Consider the following 23,392-nt stretch of genomic DNA (forward strand, 5'->3'; position numbering starts at 1 on the left):
CTCTCTCTCTCAGCCTATATAACTGAGGGGAGACGCATCAAATCATTGAAATGTCAACTCGAATTGGAGGACACAATATAGTGTGATACAATAACAAAACAGGTTCATATACATATACCTCTACATCCCTTTTTTTTATTTGAAACCATTTTGTGATAGGAAACTAGTTAAGATACTGATGACATGAAATGAAAATATTAAATGGCAGTGGCAAGATGTGTACATGTGTAACTCCTACAAATAAAAAGTTATTGAATTTAAATTCTTTCTTTTTTTTTTTTTTAGCAAAATTAAAAAAACATTAAAACTGAGTTTTTAAACATCTATTTGCTGTAGCTGGTAGCAATAATAGACTGTATCATACTGCATTTGGTTTTACATGTGTAACTCATACAGTCAAAAAGTTATTGAATTTGTATAATTTTACTTAAAAAAATTTTTTTTTTAGCTCAGCAGTAGAAAAAATCAAACCAGCCCGTCTGGCACCAACAATCGTGCCACGGTTAAAGTCACAGAGAGAAAATTTTTCCCCCATTCTGTTTGATGTGAACATTAAATAAACCAAAACATTTAAGCATTTCTCCAAACAGTATTAACCTATAGTCTTTATGGTTATGAATACTTACAGATTCTCAAAGTGCTTTGTGTGGCTGTACCTCCACAAAAAAAAAAATCATGTCAAACAACTACATAAAAATATAAATAAAAAAATACTTAGAACTTTCCCTGGTTTTATTACAATTGCAGTTAAATTCAAATTGAAATGATATTTTTTCATGGACCCCACTTAAAGGGAACTATGGGTTATGAGGACATCAGATCTAATGAATTAACTCAAGCAGAGATGTGCATATGAAGTATTTTATTAAAATATGTATAAAAACAGGATAAAATATATACGCATACATATTGATCATGATAAATATGCATATGGTGTCTGTATAATTAAACAATAAATGTTTATAGTCATACATTTTCATACATAAAGGGATATATTTTTGCATTAACTGGCAGTGGTGATGTGTACCCTGGTAAGAAGGAGATCCCTCAGTCCACAGCAGGTAACCGAGAGAAAAGTAGCTGTTTCTCTGAAAAGCTTTAACAGCAGCAGCTTTCACCTGAGACTGGATAAGAGAAGAATACCTGGAGTATGTAATACGACGGCACGCACGTGGAGTGTCGGAAAAGTGTGCAAATGTGAGCGAAGTGTCCATCTTTAAACATCTGATTTCCACAGTTTTCTAGAAGCCTTGATCTGTCCGTGGTTTTGACATGATTAGGACACACTACATGTGTGTGTATATGAGTGTGTATGTGTATGTGTGTGTGTGTGTGTGCATGATCATGTCTGATGGTAGTGATGATAGTGATGATGATGGTGATGCTCGTGGTGGTGATGATGCTCGTGCCGTTGCACCATGGGTACCACGAATCCTGCGGCGTGCGTGTGTTCCCGATCAGGTGACTGTGGTGTGTGTTTACTCTGTGTTCTGGACCTCAGCCTCTTGCTGTGGCTGTGTTGCAGGGGGTGCTGGGAGTGTGTGTGCAGCTGAGGCTGGCTCTGCTGAGGCAGGTGATACACGTCCTGCCCTCCGTGATGCCCGTAACACTTGCTGGCCCTCGTCGGGGTGGTCCCGCCCCCTTTAGACGCCCCTTTAGGAGGTCTTGTGGGGTGGAGGGCACGAGAGCCGCAGTGATCGCTGATGAGCTGCGAACGGCGCTGCTGGGAGTGCGAGTCCGGCTCGTGGGAGCGTGAGCGGCTCTGAGAGTGAGAAGGACGGGATATGTTTTCCTGATGCACTGTAGGGGGCACTGTGGCTGAGAAAGAGAGAGAGAAAAAGAGGCATTGGTTTAATGTTAAATTTGTTTAACAATGTTTAAATACTATGAATATAATAATAGTTTTTGGTTTGTAATACAAACTTTTGTTTGGTTTTAGTGTACTATAATAACCCTGCTATTAATAATCATGTTGAATATTCAATATTGTTGTAACCACAAGATTGTGCTACAGGTTTGCTATACGGCAGTTTGACATGAACAGGAGAATCAGGGCCATGAAGAAATGTCTTAAATCACAAGTATCTTTCTTTCAAAAACCGTTGTTTGGGACATAATCTACTCTCGCTCACTTTCGAATCTGGAGGTGTAGTTCTCGATGCCGGCCAGGTCCAAGTAGTGATTCCTCCTCTCTGTGTTCTCATCCACGCAGTAATGATTCCTCTCCAGAGAGTCCCTGAAAAAAAACCAAACTCTTCATTACTGTGTGTGTATGTATATATATATTTATTTATTTATAGACTCTCTAGGCTCAGGCTTAAGAACCACACAGAATGAACAGAATGAATGCTTCACACACACTTCACGTACTACGAACAACAGTACAGGTTGACAGTTTAGCTGTCAATCAGGAATGACCCTTCTACAAACAGTCCAGCCTGCATCAGCATCAGGAGCAAAACTGGTAGACATTAAGTGAGATTGCATCCAAACATTTCACTTTCTTAAGTAGACTTCTGTTAATTTCTGAAGAGGCATTAAAAGAAAATGTTTTTCTCACTTTCAAATTAAACAATTTGTCCATTTCTGGTAACAAAAAAGCCACGAAAACCCTGAATGTTTGCTCACATTTTCATGTTTTTGTATAATTTTTTTGTTCTATATTTATTTATGTTTTGAGGGAGTTGTATGGAAGTGACTAATGTACCTGTTCTCCTCAACCTCTCTCTTTGGTTTTCTTTTCCTCTGATATTTTGCTTTGGCACTTTATTGTGTTTGGCTACATATATATATTCTGTTAGCTACGGCCATCTTGCCAACCAACACACGTTAGACCAGATGGTCCGAGTAACTATGGAAATCACACAACTATAGTGTTTAGATCACTGTTATTCTACTAAAATTTGTAATGGTCCAGTCACATAAAATCCATGTCATACAAAGGACCAGATAAGCAACTACCATGACTGAGTGCATTTTAATGATTAGTTGATGGCTATAAATAACACCATTTTAAATAGATACATTTGGTTCACTAGCAGTTACCACCTTGTCTGGCACCACATCTGTTTTGAATTGGACACAGGGCGAATAAATGCACTTCTTTGTCCGGTCGTCTTTAAGCATTCTGTTTCCGTCGGTGACTTTTTCTGAACAAGTCATCTCGTCATTTCAGATCAGAGAGGGTAAATAAAATGAAAAATCTATAAAGTCTGTGACTCTCCCTTTTGTGACCTAATGTTTCTATCCCTATAACTAGTACCTGGTCTGACGAGCTGATAAATATTTTACATAAATGCAAGTGAGTGGATAAACCACAATGCTGCTTCATTTTTAGAAAACTTGCATCCTTTTTTTTAAAAAAAAAAAATACGTTTATCGGTGCTGCTGAGATCATTTTCAAGTCAAGGTCCAGTCCAGTGAAAAACTGCTGGCTCTGCATCGTGCCTGCAGTCCACCAGTCCAGATTCCCCAACCCCTACTTTAGATGCTTAAACAGAACCCAGATCTCCAGCGGTGTCTGACCTCATGTGTGTAGAGTGGCGTTTGTCTCCCCCGCGCACCTCTTCCTGCTGCGTGGCGTCCACGCGGCTACAGCTCCAGTCCCTTTCTGAGATGAGAGGAGAAAGAAGTAAACACTCATTACACTGGCTCTTAAACTCCGCAACACAAAGCCAATGCAGGAAAACATGCGTGTGTTGTATAAACATTGCGACCCAAGTCTAACACTCCTGACTCTGTTGATCAAGCAGTAATACATTTCAGTTCATTTAAAGTTCAATGTCTTTATCTACATGTGTACCTGTCCCGGTGTGTGTGGTGTGTTCTCTCCGCCTGGGGCTGGGCTCAGGCGTAACAGTCAGCTTCACACGCAACGTTTTGCTCTTACTGTGGCACGACTGGTTTACTGAGGCGTCCACTACGTCGTAGATAGTGTGCATCAGACTCGACATGTCCTGAGGGATTACACACATTAATATTACTGTATTCAAAATTAATAAAGCAAATCATCCTTGAACAGCTCTGTGCTTTGGATAAAAAAAAACAGTTACGAAATGAATAAATAAGTAAGTAATAAAATACTTGGTGGGTGCTCTTGTAAGAATATAATCATCTTATCATATTCATCTTATCCTACACCAATACTGCAACATTTACAATCTTTAATTTATTAATGAATGACACATTTATGACTACATTTAGTGTTGTGGAACGTCTGCAGAACAGGTTAGTCCCGGTTATCGTTTACAAAAATAGCAGCTTATGAGTTCCCTCATCAGCCTCTCTTTTTCCCTCTCTCATGAAGTTAGCAAAAGAAAAAACCCACAGTGTTTGTTGTCACGTTACCGAGAAACCGGAAAGCGCAAACTCTGTCCTGAAGACTTTCCCGTGGTGGAAAACCTACTGACGTTTACAAAGCGCTGACACTGGAGACTCCTTCCATAAATGTCAAATAACACCTTCTTCTAGAAAAACCTCACCATATCAATGATTATACATTGTTCTTTGTTACATAACGGCACGTGTTCTAAATCTGTTTTATTAATTAGTCTTAAATTATGTGGAGCGTCCACCATACGTGTAAGCCGTGTACTACAGAAACGCCAGTGTATTGAAATTAACATGTTAAAGGAGTCATATCTTGATTTTTAAACGTTTTTAAAACGTTAATTATTTAGATTATTGGGTGTAATAAAATAGTTTCACATGCTTTAATGTTCAAAAAATGCATTATTTGTCAAATAATGCACATGATTACAGTGCCTATATTCCCGGGCTGCCTGAAACGAGCCGATTTCTCCAAAAGCCCCTCCTTCCGAAAAGCCCAGAGTGCTCTGATTGGCCAGCTGACCCGTTGTGTTGTGATTGGCCGAAAGCCTCACGAGTGTGTCAGAAATGTAACGACCCTTTGTCTAACCCTTTAGCCTCCAAAACTTCTAAAGCAATTCTAAGCTCCTAAACAAACAGATACGTTACACTCCCAAACAGAAGGAAAATATTAAAAATCATATTATGACCTCTTTAATAATAAACCTGTGATTTGTCTTGCAGCTGGAAATGAAATCAACACCTTCCGGCCAATCAGATTCGAGCATTCAACAGCGCTGTGGTGTAAATGAAAACATATATTTGTCTTCAGAACTGCACGAAAGCTCGTTAAATGTAAAAGAAGCCCGGAATCTCACCTCTTTGGTCACTTTGCCGCTGTTGTCAAAGTCATAGAGGGTGAAGACCCACTCCTGCCTGTTATCGTCCTCCACGGACACGTCACACTCCAGCTCCTGTTACACACGCAAACACAGACGTGCAGGTGACGATGGAATGAGAACCTGTTCTAAATATTGTGACAGATTTTCTCCCCCTTGTTTTGGAAATCTTAAAGAGGAACACATTTCTGAAGAGCTCTTAAACTCTGAGTCGCCGTTTTATTATACAGGACACGGCATGTAGGAGGGAAGGGGGAAAGGCCAGACAGAGAAAACAGGGTTCGGTATGATTCAAAACAGGACAGTGAAATTATATCTCCTGTCACTGAGCGTATACTTGCTACTTTGATGTGAACCGTAGTATATAATTTATTACTACGCTCCTTTACAATCATGTGCAACTTTCAGCCATTCCGTGTGCGTGCGTGTGTGTGTGTGTGTGTTCGTTCTTACATTCAGACTGATGCGTTTCTTTGCTTTATTGCTCTCTCTCTCTCCTTCCTCACCGTTCACAAACTGCACGAAGCTTTCACAGCCCTCCGCCTTCTCAGGAGGCAGGACCACTACACACACACACACACACAAACACCACATACCACACTTTTAAACAATTACTAAAATTAGACTGTTATAAATAATTAGATGAAATGAGATGTGAATTAGGTCTGGGCAATAAAACAATATAATATCAATATTATGATCTATGTTGTTATTGGAGTGTACCAAATTAGATTTCAACAATAAATTTGCCTTATTGCCAAAAAAAACCCCACGCTAATTTCAAACGTGTTTGATTTCTCGATTTTATCACAATGCCTATAATCGACATGGGGAAAAAAATCATGTCTTTAACTTCTTTTTTTTTCTGCTATATAAGATTTTTCACGTAATAACACTTGGATGGAAACTAGTCTGCGGAGGAATCAAGTGAGTGAATTGCAGTGTGTATGTGTGTACATACCCTCTAGGGGGCAGTGGTGGTCTCCAAACTGTCCATCCTTAAACTCACTGTTGTCTAAGTCCTGAGAGAGAGAGAGAGAGAGAGAGAGATGTTAGTGATGCAGAGATGACACTACACATTTGTCATCTTATTGTGTTTCAGTGTCTGTGTGTGTGTGTGTGTTCATATCTCTCCTGTAGGAGTGGACATTATGGCAAAAGATACCATATTACAATTACCTGAACACATTTCTATTTCTGAAATATTATCAGGGCTGTGGGAACACAGATCTCTGGGTGAATTTTATACAAATAGTCATATCTACATACTCGAAAGCCAAGAATCCGCATTCGATCGATCGGAGCGTCCCTATTGGTTGCACACAAATTGGTTGTTTGATTTACATGTTACATGCTAGCCTCTGTACTGGCTTAGTTGGCAGGTTAGCAAAGAAAGCAAACAGTACTAAAGCTAACTACACTCACCAGTGGCGCCAACAATATCTATAAGTGTTAATCTTTTTATAATTGCTGCGTCTCAATACGCCTACTGTCCTTCCTAATTAATATCTGAGATTTGAATTGGTGTTGAAACGAGTATCCCAAAGGTACCTGGATGGTCTACTATTTCTGGAAGATTTTCGAACTGTGGATCCGTGGACACTTTTTCAGCTAATATTACCCACAACTCCTTGCGTGACGGAGGAGGAGTCGGTGTAACTGCGTAACTAAGCAACACCGTTCTCTTCCGTTACATGACGTGTCAGTGTGTCCCAGTACTTGCATACTCTTTTGCTACACACTCAAATGTATGTTCTTTATCTTCACAAAAAGAGTACATACTCTTAGTGCATGGTATAAGTAGGCGTATTGAGACGCAGCAAATGATAAAACTACGATAATAAGTTTTTTCGTTCTCGTGTCAAAGAGTAAATGGGAACTAATTGCAGGTAGGACTTAAAGTTGAGAGTGGGAAACTGAAGAAACCAAAGGTTTGGTAAATGAAATCATTCAAGCTATTTGTTTGGATTTGTCGCGTTACCGTGTCATAAACATGAGAAAATCTGTCAAGTGTAAACGCAGGGTCATGGAGTTTTTCCTCACCGCTGTCTCCACTGGTTCGCTCGAGCATTAGAGATCTACCTGAATTCTGTAAAGTGTTAAAAGTGCTATACTTTATAAAACTTAAGTGAATTAAACCCATGCACCTGTCGCTTGACACAAAAAGACGGACCTGATAGAATGTATGTAATTCAAGTCTTACTTTATATTAAGCATTTACACTCTCCGGCCGCTTTATTAGGAACAGCTGCACATTCATGCAATCAGCCAATCATGTGGCAGCAGTGCGGTGCATGAAATCGTGCAGATACAGGTCAAGGGCTTCAGTTAATGTTCACAGCACACATCAGAACAAGTGACGTGAAAAATGTGACCTCAGTGACTTTGACCATCACATGATTGTTTCTGCTGAATGGTTGCCAGACTGGTTTAACCTGACAGGAAGTTTAGAGTAACAAAAATATATCTACTCTTTACAACCGTAGTGAGCAGAAAAGCATCTCAGAACATCAGAAAATTTACAACACCTTGTGAAAACCATGCTATGAATTGAAGCTGTTCTTAGAGCAAAATTGGGGAGGGGGGGTGTCCTACCCAGTACGTGTATAGTGTCTATAATAAATTGATGGGTGAGAGCAATTTTAATTTGGAGGCTGGTGGGGTTGTCTGGTGGCATGACTCCACCAGTTGTGGTGTACTAATACCACTCGGATGATGTACTAGAACCTTTAAGTAATAAATTGTGGCACACCAAACACTCTCTGCTCTATATCTGTGGTATCATTTCCCTTTAATAATAATAATAAAAAATGTTTTTTACACTAAACACTAACCACAGGTAAGTGCATAGAGTTAGTACGTAATCTGAGACGTAGCCACACACAAGATACTTTCAGTGATCGTTAATGTTTTCAGTCAAAATAATCACAAAGGGCACGATAAGGACATCATTTCCATTGTTAACGTTTATGCTGTGTGTATGTGAGTGTATTGCTGAATGACTGTGTAAATCGCGGTTAAATCAGTGGAAAATTCTTGACAGTGAGATGGAAGTGATTAAAAAAGTGAGGAGCTCCACAGGGAAAGACGGCAGAAACCAGAGAAACGGAGATCGTCTGTCATGAAGCTCATCAGAAAACCTGCACCACAAAAATGCAAAACCACACACATCGATTCACAAATCCCGACCTGTTCGGCGTTACAAGAAACAAAGCAGATTGCTGTAAATCCAAAGAACACACACACACACACATCTGAACTCATGTTTACACAGAAATCTTGACTGAATGTGTTTTTGAGAGATCACAGAGACCGATACTTCGTGCTCTATAAAGCTGAAGATAGAGAAGCTTCACTTCCTTTCTGTGAATCTTTATAAAAGACTGATCAACTTTATGAAGAGTAAAGTGAAATATCGGCCATGTTGATTGGGAAAAAGCGATGCTCGGGCTGATAGAGAGATCGTGAAGAAAGCAAGTCTGAGGAACGACTCTACAGGGGAGCTGGCAGAGTTCAGAGATCAAGGGTCACAGGTCATCGGTGGGGTACTGAGTGAGGAGAACAGGACATTCGAGACTGAGAGGGAGTCAAAGGACCAAATTTAGAGGAGGAAAAATATCACGGCAAAGCAAAAAGACAAGAAAATAGAGACAGAGAAACAGTGCAAGAGAAAGAAAAGGGAGAACGTAAAGATGGTTTTCTTTAAAAAACACATTTGTGAAAAGTGCAGAATACCAACACTTGAAGGACCACCTAATGCATTTATGATAAACGGTCTGCACTTATATAGCGTTTTTACAAAGCACTTTACACTGTGACTCATTCGCACATTGACTCACACACCATGCAAGGCGCTAGCCTGCCTTCGGGAGGAGCTTGGGGTTCAGTGTCTTGCCCAAAGACACTTCTGCATGTGGAGTCATGTGGGTCAGGAATCAAACCGCCAACCCTACGAATAGTGGACAACACGCTCTACCTGAGTCACAGCCGCCCCATATGTATCCTGTTTGTTTATATATGGATAAGACACTGTCAAGAGTCTCTTCCTGTAAGTAGGTAAGTAGGGCTGTGACGGTGGACATGACAACCGCACCACAGCAGTGGTAGTTTGCCACCGCGGTGGTGGAGTGCCACCTGCGGTAGTGTCGCATCACACGCCACGTTAATGTTTCTGCTTGAGTGGGCACTACGACGAGTACAAATGTTCTGTATACAAGTGTAATAATAATAACAGTTGCCATATTAATTTGTATTTATAGCTTACCATATAGCAGGAGAATTTATGTTAATACACAAATGACTTAATCATAATCAAACGCCTTATGTGGTGCTGTCTGTTAGTTTGACGCGGGTTTGTTTGAGCGTGGCAAAATCCAGTCAGGCGAGTTCTGCGTTTTCACTTCAGGTTCTGATGCTGCGATGGATCTTGTTGGGAAACCAAACGTTACCTCGGCGATCTGGGAACATCTTGGATACGTGCTTAATGAGAGAGCTGAAGCAATACATTTGGACGAAACCGTATGTCGGCTTTGTGGGGAAAAAAAGGCATGTCACCCAGCCGTGGTTTTTATATTTGATTTAATATTTCGATTTTCAACATATTATTTAGGTTAGCAGCCTACTGGTATATCTTTCAAAGGTTTACAGGCTTGTGGCATACTACACTTGTAAAAGAAATAAATTATTCGTCAGAGAAACGTGCGACCGTGTTTAACTCCATCTCTTTATTATCCACTAATTCTCCTTCTCCCCTTGCAGGTCAATCCCAATACCGTATCCCACAGCGCAAACTATGCAACAACACTGCAACAGCACGACACAACGAGGCTGTACGTTTTTTTGTTTTTTTTTAAATCCACTACACGAGTCCCTGAATAACTTGGTACTATTTGAATGAGTGCATTAATATAAACCTGCACTACTGTCAGAGCGGCTAAAAACGAATCAACACTTTCCAACCAATCAGATCCGAGAATTCAATAGCGCTGTGGTCGAACGTGGTACATCATATAACTGATTCAGGTTGTTCTTTTAATACACACACATCTGAGCAGAAATGTGGCACTTCAACCAGAAACCCCATCAACAATGTGCTGTCCATATGTTTAATTAAGAGCAGAGAAAAACAAACCCTAATTCCAGTACAGATCTGCAGCTAATAACCATGAAAGCTTCTGGTTTAACTAAACAACAGACCCAGCAACAAAATGAGCAACATTAACAAAACCACACACAACAAACAAACCGACATATGCGACACTGTGTGTTTACGAGAAACGATGGATGTTAGAGAAGCCATCTGGAGTCCAAGCAACAAATTCTTCTTCAGTTTATTATTGAAACGTGACATGAAACGCAACAGTCTTCGTATTTTCTTCTTCTTCTGAGCGATTATTTTACGCTGAGACGAGAGAAATGTTTTCCCCCTACACACACTCTTTTCTCTTTCCCAGTTAACACATGATGGAGTGTGATGTTTTAAGAAAACCATCAATAATATTGCAGTATGATGCAGTCTCAAGCGGAGTTACTGTTTCCACCCTGACGTTGGCCGTTTTCCAATGAAAGCACATCCAGAAGTGTTTGATTTCTATTACATCATAACAATGCTAAAGTTTTTATTATTTATTAAGGAACGTCGTGCCGTTTAAACAACAACAAAAAATGCTGTGAAAACACTTAGATAGCTGTTAGTTATCAATTACGTTATAGGAACTAGAATTACGAGCTTGTCTGGTACCAAGAAAGACTGTTACAAAGCACTGACACTGGAGACTCCTTCCATTAATGTTAAACAAACATGTCCTTACAGAAAGTTGCTGTTCAGTTGCTGTTATAGAAAATTAATCAACACCTTTTGTCCAATCAGAATGCAGAATTTAACAATGCTGTAGTATAAGTATGCTTGAATGGCATAATTAATTTCTTCACAGTATATACAGCAGCCTATAGCATGCAACAAAGTGTGTAAAAGAGGAATGATGGGAAAAGTCATATCAGTGATACAAAAACTGTAAGAGATGCATGGGTCTATCTACTGAGGTATTTTCACTAAAAATACTCAGAAACCAAAGTGAAAAATCCATATTCGTGATCTAAATAGACACCGGTCTTAACCACTGAGCTACCACTGAAAGATGTACTACACTACAGTACATGACTATAGTACACTATAGTACATAGTGTTTTGCAAAAGATTGAACATGACGAGCTTGGAAAGAGAAAAAAGGAGAGGATGGTTGAGGGAACGACTTTATACTGATTATAGCTGCTATAACGTAAAGAAAAACAAGAACTAATTTGCTTCATGGACTTTCCACAACATTACACGGATAAATACTACGATGTGTTGTCTTTAATATATTTTTAAAACGTTAAACAAACTGCTGAGGTATAAAAGAGGGCTGGGCAATATATTGATATAATATGGATTTCATGATATTGCTGGTATGGAAATGTTTTTTTTTGTTGTTCTTTTTGTAAAAGATTTTTAATAATTACAAATTAAATGGTACTGAATGGATGCTGGGGGGAGGGGGGGGGGCTTACAGTGGCTTAGCGGTTAGCATGCTTGCCTGTGTAGGATAAGCAGTACAGAAAATGGATGGATGAATGGATGCCATTGATTTCATGTTTTTTTTTTACTTAATCTTAATTGTCTTTGTAGGCATTGAAGCAAAGTATCGCAAAAACACAGTTTCACATTTTTTTTGTTTTGTTTATTTTACTACTGTTTTGCAGATAGTTTGTTAGCTAAATTAAATATCATGCTACACATCGTGCATCGTAGAAATGTCCTCAAGTATCACGATATGATATTTTTGTCCTACTATAAGAGGGCTAAAACACTTTGGGACCTGCTGTTATGGTAAATCTTCAGGGAGGTGACAGTAACTCCACTCTGCGCTGGGATCCATCGCACCACCGCATCACTGATTTGTTTCCTATAACAGCATGCCCTTACATATACAGTACTGTGCAAAAGTCTTAGGCACCCCATTTTTTATTTAGTAACAACTTTGTTATAGATTTTTACTTTACAAAAACGTTTCGTTTTCCAGCACAAAATTAAATGTTACAGAAAATTTGTTGTACGTCGGTAAAGAAATCATGTAAGAGACACTTTTCAGACAAAAAACATAATGAAGGCTGCTGGGTTTTCAGATGAACTCCAGAAGTCTCCAGAAGAATCGTGGCTGATGCAGTAAACATACTAGCTAATTTCCTTATAAAACTGCACAAATTGTACCTGAGGTTACTACTACTAATTTATTTTTTAAAGCAAAGGGTCATCACACCAAATATTGACTTTGTTTCATTTATTACTGCATTATTACTTTATTACTAAGACTTTTTCACAGTACTGTAACGATATTGTGATCTTTTTTTAAAAATTTTTTTCGGGCCATACCACCCACTACTACACTATCCTTTCAGACTTAATTCCAGGTTGAGGAATTCTAGCTGGAGTCGACGACTCTAATGGCTCAGCATGCAGCTTCGTGTGGTTGACGTAATTAACAGCACCAATAAAGCACCTCGTATCTCCTAGTAAAATCATTACAGCACACACACACACATCTTACAGGTATATTCTCCTCGCTCTCCCTTTTATGAGTCACTCTAAACATGTTTTTCATATCTACACCTAATGAAATGCAGCAGGAAGTTTGCTGATATCCCTGTTATTTTCAACCTGGCTCACATCTCGGATTTTTGCAGGATGAGGAAAATTCACGCACATCCATATGTGAGCGTGTGCACAACCATACTGCTGTTTGAGCAGTTTAATATCAGCGGTGAAGTAAGTGTCTTGTAGATTCAGTTCAAATAGAAAGTAATTGAACTATTTCGAAGTTTGTCCAGACCCTCGATGTTGAGCTAGAACCAATAATCGACTATGACGGTAGTTACTTTTCGTTAACTAAACAGAATTGAACAGAACTATAGAATGACTTGGTGAAGAAAGGAAGTCAAAGCTCTTGCTGGACGCCGAAGGGAGCCCAGAATGATGAAAAGAAAACACAAAGAAATCCCGTGATCCAGTGACCTGTAACAGGAGACGCGGTGAAGGAAACTCGGTCCCGACTCAAAACCAGATGTGTCTGAGCTGAAGACAAGAAGAAGGGTGTGGTTTTAGAGACTGAGGGGGGAAAAAGCTAGAACATGAAAAAAAAACAAAAAAAAAAAACAATCACGGTCACACAATTACACCAAATTAAAGTAACCACTGCCTCTGAATCTATTACTAACCTTCAGACGTTCACCATTTATCACATTTAAATGAATTGGTCCAAAAAATAAGCAGCAGGATAGTTTGAAAAACTGTTGTGTTAGCATTCTGAAGGATAATATATGCTACCACTTGACATTCATACACAGTATATCGATATAAATTACAGCACCACACTGATACACTGGTTGATTAATTATGAGTGTTTTATTGAATTACTGATAGGACTGGGCAATATGACAAAATGTTCATATCATGATTCAGAAAGAGATTTCTACATGACATCATGGTGAACAAATTGGCAGCAATACCGTAGTGTTGCAATTTAATAAAAAAAAAAAAGTTTGACAGATTTAAAGATTAGGAAAATTAATTAACATCACATTAACAGCTTCCAGGCAGTTTATAATACATTTTTTTTATTTAAAAATATCTCAGAAAAGCGTAATTATTAATCACAATATCTATATAATACACGGGTGGCATGCTGTTGTAGGAAAATAACCAACGCTGAGGTGGAACGCTGGTTATTCCTCTTATACCACAGCAATTTATTAACAATTAACATCTTTTTATTTATTAAAGAACACCCCTGTCCCATGGCAGATCTTTTTTGACTATATAAGAATTTGCTACTACATGAATTTGGTCTCCTTTAGATCGATATTAATATCAGTGTTTATACTTCTTCACGCCCTATTCTAAATTAAGTCAGTCTAATACCGATAAATAAAAGACGACAGTGCTGTTTGCACACACAGCGTTGTTTTTTCACCCTGAGGTCAAAAGTGAGGCAGAACTTTGTCTTGGCAGCACATAAAGCACTCAGGAAGCTCTTTGGTCACACTGAAACAACAGCTGCGCAGAGAGCGGGGGTCGCAGGAGACGGAGACTCGGTCCTGCCTTTTGAAGTTAAGCTAAGCCCTAAATCAGGGCGTCATCTGTTCACGGCTGGACACACACACACACACACACACACACACACACACACATTATTGTCAGCTTTGTTCATATATCAAATTGCCGCAGCGTACTCGCTTGTGTCTTAACCTGAGTGCTTGTGTAATAATCCGGTGAGAAGGAGACGAGGCAAGCCGAGAGCTTTGTGTTTTCTGCATTTGGGCCGTAGTTCCTGTCTGCATCATATTGAGAGCGAGTGAGTGCAGCTCCAACTTCTGCCTGAATGAAAATCTCTCCCAGATGTTAGGGGCCCCTTTACAGAGCCCTTTAGCCCCTTTTCCTTACACACTCCAAAAATAAATGTACCATACTGTTCTCTGAAGCATGAGCAACTCTGCAAACCATTTTAAAGGACCACCTTTAAACATGAGTGCTGAAGAACTCAAAAACTCCACATGCAGGGCATTTAAACACACATCAGCTCACGACCACTGACTTTTAGTTGTTAGGTTTGTTATCAAATCTAATGCTTATTCCAAAGTGTAGTTTTCAGGGGTTGATTCAGAAACGTGTAGTTTTCAGCTGTCGTCGCAGAAAAGTGTAGTTTTTAGGTGTCGTCTCAGAAAAGTGTAGTTTTCAGGTGTCGTCTCAGAAAAGTGTAGTTTTCAGGGGTTGATTTAGAAAAGTGTAGTTTTCAGGTGTCGTCTCAGAAAAGTGTAGTTTTCAGGTGTCGTCTAAGAAACGTGTAGTTTTCAGGTACCAGTTCAGAAAAGTGTAGCTTTCAGGTGTTGATTCAGAAAAGTGTAGCTTTCAGGTGTTGATTCAGAAACGTGTAGTTTTCTGGGATTGATTCAGAAACGTGTAGTTTTCAGGGGTTGATTCAGAAATGTGTAGTTTTCAGGTGTCGTTTCAGAAACGTGTAGTTTTCAGGGGTTGATTCAGAAACATGTAGTTTTCAGGTGTCGTTTCAGAAAAGTGTGGTTTTCAGGGGTTGATTTAGAAAAGTGTAGTTTTCAGGTGTCGTCTCAGAAAAGTGTAGTTTTCAGGTGTCATTTCAGAAGCATGTAGTTTTCAGGTACCAGTTCAGAAAAGTGTAGTTTTCAGGTGTTGATTCAGAAACATGTAGTTTTCAGGTGTCGTCTCAGAAAAGTGTAGTTTTCAGGTACCAGTTCAGAAAAGTGTAGTTTTCAGGTGTTGATTCAGAAACGTGTAGTTTTCAGGGGTTGATTTAGAAAAGTGCAGTTTTCAGGTGTCGTCTCAGAAACGTGTAGTTTTCAGGTACCAGTTCAGAAAAGTGTAGTTTTCAGGTGTTGATTCAGAAACGTGTAGTTTTCTGGGATTGATTCAGAAACGTGTAGTTTTCAGGGGTTGATTCAGAAATGTGTAGTTTTCAGGTGTCGTTTCAGAAACGTGTAGTTTTCAGGGGTTGATTCAGAAACATGTAGTTTTCAGGTGTCGTTTCAGAAAAGTGTAGTTTTCAGGGGTTGATTTAGAAAAGTGTAGTTTTCAGGTGTCGTCTCAGAAAAGTGTAGTTTTCAGGTGTCATTTCAGAAGCATGTAGTTTTCAGGTACCAGTTCAGAAAAGTGTAGTTTTCTGGGATTGATTCAGAAACGTGTAGTTTTCAGGTGTCATTTCAGAAACGTGTAGTTTTCAGGTGTCATTTCAGAAACGTGTAGTTTTCAGGTGTTGATTCAGAAAAGTGTAGTTTTCTGGGATTGATTCAGAAACGTGTAGTTTTCAGGGGTTGATTCAGAAAAGTGTAGTTTTCAGGTGTTGATTCAGAAACGTGTAGTTTTCTGGGATTGATTCAGAAACGTGTAGTTTTCAGGGGTTGATTCAGAAATGTGTAGTTTTCAGGTGTCGTTTCAGAAACGTGTAGTTTTCAGGGGTTGATTCAGAAACATGTAGTTTTCAGGTGTCGTTTCAGAAAAGTGTAGTTTTCAGGGGTTGATTTAGAAAAGTGTAGTTTTCAGGTGTCGTCTCAGAAAAGTGTAGCTTTCAGGTGTCATTTCAGAAGCATGTAGTTTTCAGGTACCAGTTCAGAAAAGTGTAGTTTTCTGGGATTGATTCAGAAACGTGTAGTTTTCAGGTGTCATTTCAGAAACGTGTAGTTTTCAGGTGTCATTTCAGAAACGTGTAGTTTTCAGGTGTTGATTCAGAAAAGTGTAGTTTTCTGGGATTGATTCAGAAACGTGTAGTTTTCAGGTGTCATTTCAGAAACGTGTAGTTTTCAGGTGTCATTTCAGAAACGTGTAGTTTTCGGGTGTCATTTCAGAAACGTGTAGTTTTCGGGTGTCATTTCAGAAACGTGTAGTTTTCAGGGGTTGATTCAGAAAAATGTAGCTTTCAGGGGTTGATTCAGAAACATGTAGTTTTCAGGTGTCATTTCAGAAACATGTAGTTTTCATGTACCAGTTCAGAAAAGTGTAGTTTTCAGGTGTCGTCTCAGAAAAGTGTAGTTTTCAGAGGTTGATTCAGAAAAGTGTAGTTTTCAGGGGTTGATTCAGAAAAGTGTAGTTTTCAGAGGTTGATTCAGAAACGTGTAGTTTTCAGGTGTCATTTCAGAAACGTGTAGTTTTCAGGTGCCAGTTCAGAAAAGTGTCGTTTTCTGGGGTTGTTTCCAAAAAGTGTAGGTGTCCTTTCTGAAAAGCTTACTTTCCACGTCCTTTCTCAAAAGTGTAGCTTTCAGCTGTAGCAAAAGTCATAAATGCTATGGCTTAACTGCAGATGGCAATCCTGATGTAGCTCTTTCTATTGTATTTTTCATACATTAGATCATAATAAGCTTTGCGTATACATTTTTTCTCCGTTATCCTTTATAGTTCTTGCACTTTATTTATAAAAAGGTTTCAATTCTAAATCATAATGGTTACCAATCTCTCAAAACACAAATCAAATTTTCCAAACATGTCTATTCCAACTCGCTCAAAGCCAAAACACTGGAGATTTTGTATCATTACAAACAATAGAAGTGTATACAGCATGCAGAGCTTTGAAAAGTGTGTTTATGTCTCAGAGCTCTGTGTGTTTATCAGAGGCGGGCAACCCGTCTACGATACCTTTTACTCAGTGGAGTGACTGTATGATGTTCATGGAAATAGCATGGCATTATATTGCTTACATTTCTCATTGTGATTATGATATACTTTACAGTATATTAAAACAAAATGGCAAACCTGTGATGCTAAACACAAGACCTCTAGTACTGCTGATGAATGATGTAGCTAACTTTATACTTTTTTTAATGCCACAAACCACAAATCTGCTGCCACTTCTCATAAGCCTGCAGTGAATTATGGGTAATAGATTGATTGTACTCAAAAGGTATGGTTCATGTGAAATATTACTTTTGTTTGAGGCTCATGTTTTGGGTCTAGTGGTTGAATACAAGAGGTTAGGAGGGGTCACCCTTGTTACATTACAACCTACCTATACAGGTCACAACAATGAGGTCTTTTAGACACCGAGAACAAAACACTCAGCTATGAAAAAAAGTCTTGCAAGAAATTATATGACTTTCTATTGCTGGTGCCATGTTGGTACAAAGGGTACTGTTGCCGCCTCACAGCTCCAGAGTTCCTGGTTTGATCCTGGGCTCTGTGCTCACTGTGTCCATGTGGTTTTCCTCTGGGTTCTTCAGTATCCTCCCTCATCTCCAAAACATGTTATTAGAGTAACTGGCTACTCTAAATTACCCATGGGTGTGAAGGTGTGTGTGCAGTGCCCTGTCATGGACTGGCGTCCCATTCAGGGTGTATTCCTGCCTCATACACAGTGATCTGCGAATAGGCTCCAGGTCCACCGTGACCCTGACCAGAATAAAGTGCTTACTAAAGATGAAAGAATTAACGAAGAAAGAACTTTGTAGTGCTTTTAAAGCTGACTAACATTGTAGTAAGAACACTAAATAGGAGTTCCAGCATTTGTCATTTGGAGTGGCACTGCTTATATTTCAGTATGGAACTGGTTCAGGGAATTACAGAAAAGTATTGTGAAATTTCAGCTGATGTTGAGTGAACCCGTCATGTAATAATGTGGGATTTTCCTAACTTTTAGGATTTTTCTAGGGTTGAACATTAAGAACATATTTTCTAATCTGAAGTCAAATCATCTCTATCAGTACGTTTACATGGGCAACTATAATCCAATATTAACCCGATTAAGACGATACTCTGATTAAGAAACTAGCATGTAAACAGCAATATTTTATTACCTTGATCCGGCTAAACTGATACTTGAAGTAAACACGTATCGAATTAAAACATGTGGAGTACTCCTGTTTTGGTCGCATTATCGACATGCATTACAGACATGTACACACCTTAATCACATTATTAACGTCATGTGGGAGTTTTCACCGCATTTTGCGACAGGACACGATCACACACGGCAGTGCTCAACCGTTTATTGCAAACAAGAGAGCACGGCTGCGTCCCAAACCGCATACTTACCTACTATATAATTGGTGAAATACACGTATAAAGTAGGTGAAATAAATGTATCTCAACTACTATAGGGTAGGTAAGTATGGGGTTTGGGACGCAGCCCACGGCTTCAAGCAGTCGTCTATTAGCACGTATAGCATGACAAATAATTAACTGCACTTGAAGCTTTTGTAAAATTAAAAATGAAACGCACAAAACTGTATACGGCCCCATAACGAAGACCAACTATATGTTAATATATTAAATTCTGGAGGGAACGTCGGACGGTGTGGCGTGGGGACGTAATGACGTGTGCCGTTAATCCATCTACGTTCTATAACATGTAAAACAGGACCATGAAAGGAATCTTCTAAAAGCAACTCATGTAAACACCTTAATCAGAATAAGCTCAATAATTAGATTACTGCTGTCCATGTACACGTAGTCTACGTGTCTATGCATAGCACAGAAATCATTATAGCCATCAATCACTTGGACTACGAGATACATCACACCTCTTGACCTCAACGGTTCCAGTTCAGGTAGCACTTTGGTGTTGAGTTTCAAACTCCTTAACTTTCTCACTCATACACATATACTGTTCCTCCGTCCATGTTTAAAACAGCTGCTTTCCCACCCCCCCTCCATCTCTGTCCTCAGTCAGTGTGTGTTCAGTCCTGTTTGGACTTTGCAGTGGTCCAAAACTTGCAATGTGTGAGAGCTGTGAAGTTCCTCACGTGGGTCAGAGGTCATCACCAGGTGAACAGATATGCACTGCACAGCCGTCTCTGTAGGCTGGACGTGCAGACGCGTGGGAAACAAGCTGTCCAGCTAAACGACGCCAAGCACATCCATGATGAATACGCTCGGTATAACTGAACTGTATTAGACTCAGCTCTGTGCACCAACTTGGGCGTAGCGTGAATATTTTTCTCTGAGATAAGCGTGAGAGGGAATGAAAGGAAGATATTGGAAGGCAAAGATCCTTTAATTAAGGCACTTTAAATGTATACATACGGTGGTTTAAATTAGACTACTGGTTTGTTTATAGTCACTAGAACCGGGTACATTCTTAAAAAATAGACACAAACATGAATAATAATAATAATAATAATAATAATAGTGTGAGCGAGAGTTAAAAAATAATCTCATGCATCTCTAATTATGAACCGGAGTTATGTAGCTGAGACCAGAATTCACACACATTTTCTACCTCTGGGATATTTTCCAGTGTTTACAGGGGCATAGAGTTAACTGTTAAAGTTTCTTTAAAAAAAAAGAAAAAGACTGATATTGTGTAACAGTCCTTGTATGCGATACAATACAAATACAACTAATTCTTCACACTCAGAGGAAACCCGCCTGCGAATCATAATGCTGCATGTTTGCTCTTCCACTTTGCAAACATCTCAGCGCTGACCCGAGAAACAGGTTTTCTGTAGTGTAATTCATCCGTGGCGAGGAGCCGAGATCAAAGATCCTCCTTCAATCTGCCTGTGCCTGCCGAATGCACACAGAGCGAGTGCAGTTAAAGTCAGAAGTACAGCAAAGCATGGAGTGTATGAACCGCAGAGTCAATGATGCACATCTACTCACACCTGGCAAATGGAGTAAGAACAAGGAGTTCACGTACAGCTAAACAATTACAACACGGGGATGCCTTCCCAACCAACAAGTCTAGCTCTTCTTGTATGACTCTTGAAATACCCATGATATATACTTCAAACAGGAAGTAAGCTATTGAAGAAAAACTCTTTCAGACATCTGACCTTGCTGTGACCTGTTTGGATCCATTAAAAAAAAAAAATCCATTCAGTTCATGTGCTGGTTGATGAACTATTCCATAAACATTCAACCACTCGTTTTCGTGATTCATGTTTCATATTTCGGAGGTTATCGGGCACATGTTCCAGTGCCGTTCACTTAAAACATGCAGAAACTGGCAATAGGTCTGTCTTCTGCCTTAATTTGCTTGTTAATGCGATATTAACGACATATTAAGACAGAGAAATTTCAGGGAACACCAGTGCCCCAAGTCATGAGGCGTTTTAAAACACTCGGTAATTAACAGTAAGTCTTAACTCTCGACTCGATGCATGATACTGGCTTTATGAGGCCACAATCGCACACACATTCACACGCTACAGACAATTTGGAAATGCCAAACACAGCAAGGACTGGAGGAGGAAACCGGAGTACCCGGAGGAAACCCCTGAAGCGCAGGGAGAACATGCACGCTCCGCGCACACAGGGTTCAAACCCCCAACCGCCATGCTCCCCGCATGAAACTAAACAAATCAAAAATTGCTGTGACCAGAGGTTTTATACAGGAACCAAATGTGTTACAAGTTCACCACAGATTAAAAAGAAATAAATACGTTCTCCCGAAAATTTGATTGAATAAAAAAGTCTCTGACTAGAAAGAAAATAGAACTCCATAACCGAATAAAACAACGCAAACGAACTTTCTCAAGCACTGTAGATCGCAGCGGCGCAGGGCTGGTGTCGTTTGAAAAGTTATAACATGGTTGTGCAACCATATGTAACTATATGTGTCATGATTTCCCCTCGCACTAGTGCCGTAGCACGCAGCGCGCTCTGAATCTCGAAGCGCGAGCGCACGCTTCTCGGTTTCAGTGACATTGACTTTGTTTACTTTTGACATGTGCATTTGTTATGATTTCTGTCCTGTCTCCGCCCCTGTATCGTCACTGGTTGTTTCCCGTATGAGCCGTTAGTCTCAGCTGTTTTGTATTTCACCCCTGATTATGTTTAGTATTTAAACCACTCGTGTCTCATTGATTAGCGTGAAGTATTGCGTGAGTTTTCCGTGTACCAAGCCTTTGTTCATAGTTTCATGTCTCATAGTTTTGATCCTGTTCTCGACCTCGTTGTTTGATTCTTGTTCAGCCTACTTTATGCCCGTTTGCCGATCTTTAGCCTGTTATTTACCACATTATTGATTCACAATTTGGATTTGTCTGCCTGTCTCTCGTCTAATAAAGCACTTATCTGTACTCAGTCCTTAACCTCCACCATTACAACCTTTACATAACAATATGTCCGATAATGCCTTCTGATCCAGATCTATCAGGCACCAGATGATTCCCGGTTATGGTGCAGACTCTCCACAAAAAAAAAAAAAAACGATCATGTGACCATCACGCTCTCTATATATTTTAACTCTATAGTTACAGATTGCAACCTCAGGTGTCCAAACAGTACAATTTCATTAGATGCATAATTACAAGAATGCTGATTTCCACAATGTGAATCGTACGTTCCCACGATGCACATCATCACATTTTTGCACTGCGATGCATCGTTACACCATTAATAAACAGATTAATAATACTGAATGTCAAATGCATTTCTCAACAAAGATAGCTCATTTCCATTTCTTTAGTCGGACAGAGGCAAATTCAAGCACTTCAAGCACAAACGCAGCTTTTGAGTGCAGAGAGTCAGGGATGTGAACCTGAACGTGGTGTAGTTCGGATCTAATGTGAGCTTAAGAGCCGGAGATAATGATTTCGGTGAAACAGGAGGAGACAATTGGGTCTCGCCCCATGTGAGTATGTGGTGTGAGTATAGGGGTAAAGACACAGATGTGCTGATACAGTGACATTCTTGAGCCTGATACCATCAGCCAGGCCTGTATCAACATGAAGGAGACGTTAGGATGTAAATCGCAGTGATGGAGCAGTACAGAAACGTCTGCCGCTGCGCCTCATCATCAGAGATGTAGTGCAAATTTTTCGTTCTTTTAAAAAACGGCTCGGCTCGTACGTCGTACAAGTACATTTCTGTCCACAATTTCTGAACAAGTGGAAATGTATCATCAAATTTACAACTGTTTTATAACTTAAATAATGTTTGGGATTTTTTTGTTGTTGTTTTGTTTGGTTATTTTTTTACTAAATTCTCAACAACACCCCCAGTGTTTGTAACTGGCCTGTAACCATAATCAATCCTTTCAGAATTTCAATGAAGTTTTCACACATTATCACACATTATTTCTGAAAAATTACCAACAGTGATCAAGCTTTTTCAGCCACAACATCATTTCATCTGTACATCCTGAGGAAAATGTCTGAAGAAACCGGTCAGACTGCTGTGAGTTTTTGTTTTGTTCATCTTTTTTTTTTTTTTCATTTCGGACCACAGCCTCAGAAAAGTCGTCTTGATTACAAATCACAAGTTTCGCACACAAAATCCCAGGCAGATACTCAACATCCACCCCCCCGGTCATTTTCCACAAAAAAAAAAAAAAAAAAACCAACAAAAAAAACAAAGAAAACCCAGATCACCATGTTCTCCAGCATGTCGGGGTGTGTTAAATATCTGCCGGATCGCACACAGACTATGTGTGTTTGTAGTCTGTTTATTTGAAGTAAGTAAGTAAGTTAGTGCGTGGAGGAAAAAGTCAGACGCCCATCTGCGTTTGAAGTAAGGGAGGAAGCAGGTGAAAGGAACAGAGTTGCCATAGGTGACAACAAGATGACATAGAACAGTGTTTTATTTCAGCTGCCTTCTTCGCCACCCCTTCGTATGGCCTCTTTCCACTTTCAAGCAGGATTCTGTGTCAGAGCCATACGTTGTGAAAGAGACCTTACATAAATATGAA

The 23,392-nt window shown here is 39.6% G+C and overlaps 1 protein-coding gene across 1 annotated transcript in view; it reads right to left on the reverse strand.

Annotated features, from left to right (window-relative positions):
* Nucleotides 1-8: 8 nt before the first annotated feature.
* The window catches only part of nkd2b (NKD inhibitor of WNT signaling pathway 2b), a 37,520-nt gene continuing 14,136 nt past the window's right edge, over nt 9-23,392 (reverse strand). Inside the window, exons 4-10 of the mRNA XM_053611619.1 lie at nt 6,169-6,229; nt 5,661-5,770; nt 5,187-5,282; nt 3,803-3,956; nt 3,526-3,610; nt 2,133-2,236; nt 9-1,818 (exon numbers count right to left, since the gene is read on the reverse strand). Of these exons, the coding sequence (XP_053467594.1) occupies nt 1,343-1,818; nt 2,133-2,236; nt 3,526-3,610; nt 3,803-3,956; nt 5,187-5,282; nt 5,661-5,770; nt 6,169-6,229 (1,086 nt within the window). The 3' untranslated portion in view covers nt 9-1,342. The remainder of the gene's footprint in view (nt 1,819-2,132; nt 2,237-3,525; nt 3,611-3,802; nt 3,957-5,186; nt 5,283-5,660; nt 5,771-6,168; nt 6,230-23,392) is intronic.

The sequence above is a fragment of the Ictalurus furcatus genome, chromosome 23, assembly GCF_023375685.1.
Source record: "Ictalurus furcatus strain D&B chromosome 23, Billie_1.0, whole genome shotgun sequence".
Classification (NCBI taxonomy): domain Eukaryota; kingdom Metazoa; phylum Chordata; class Actinopteri; order Siluriformes; family Ictaluridae; genus Ictalurus; species Ictalurus furcatus.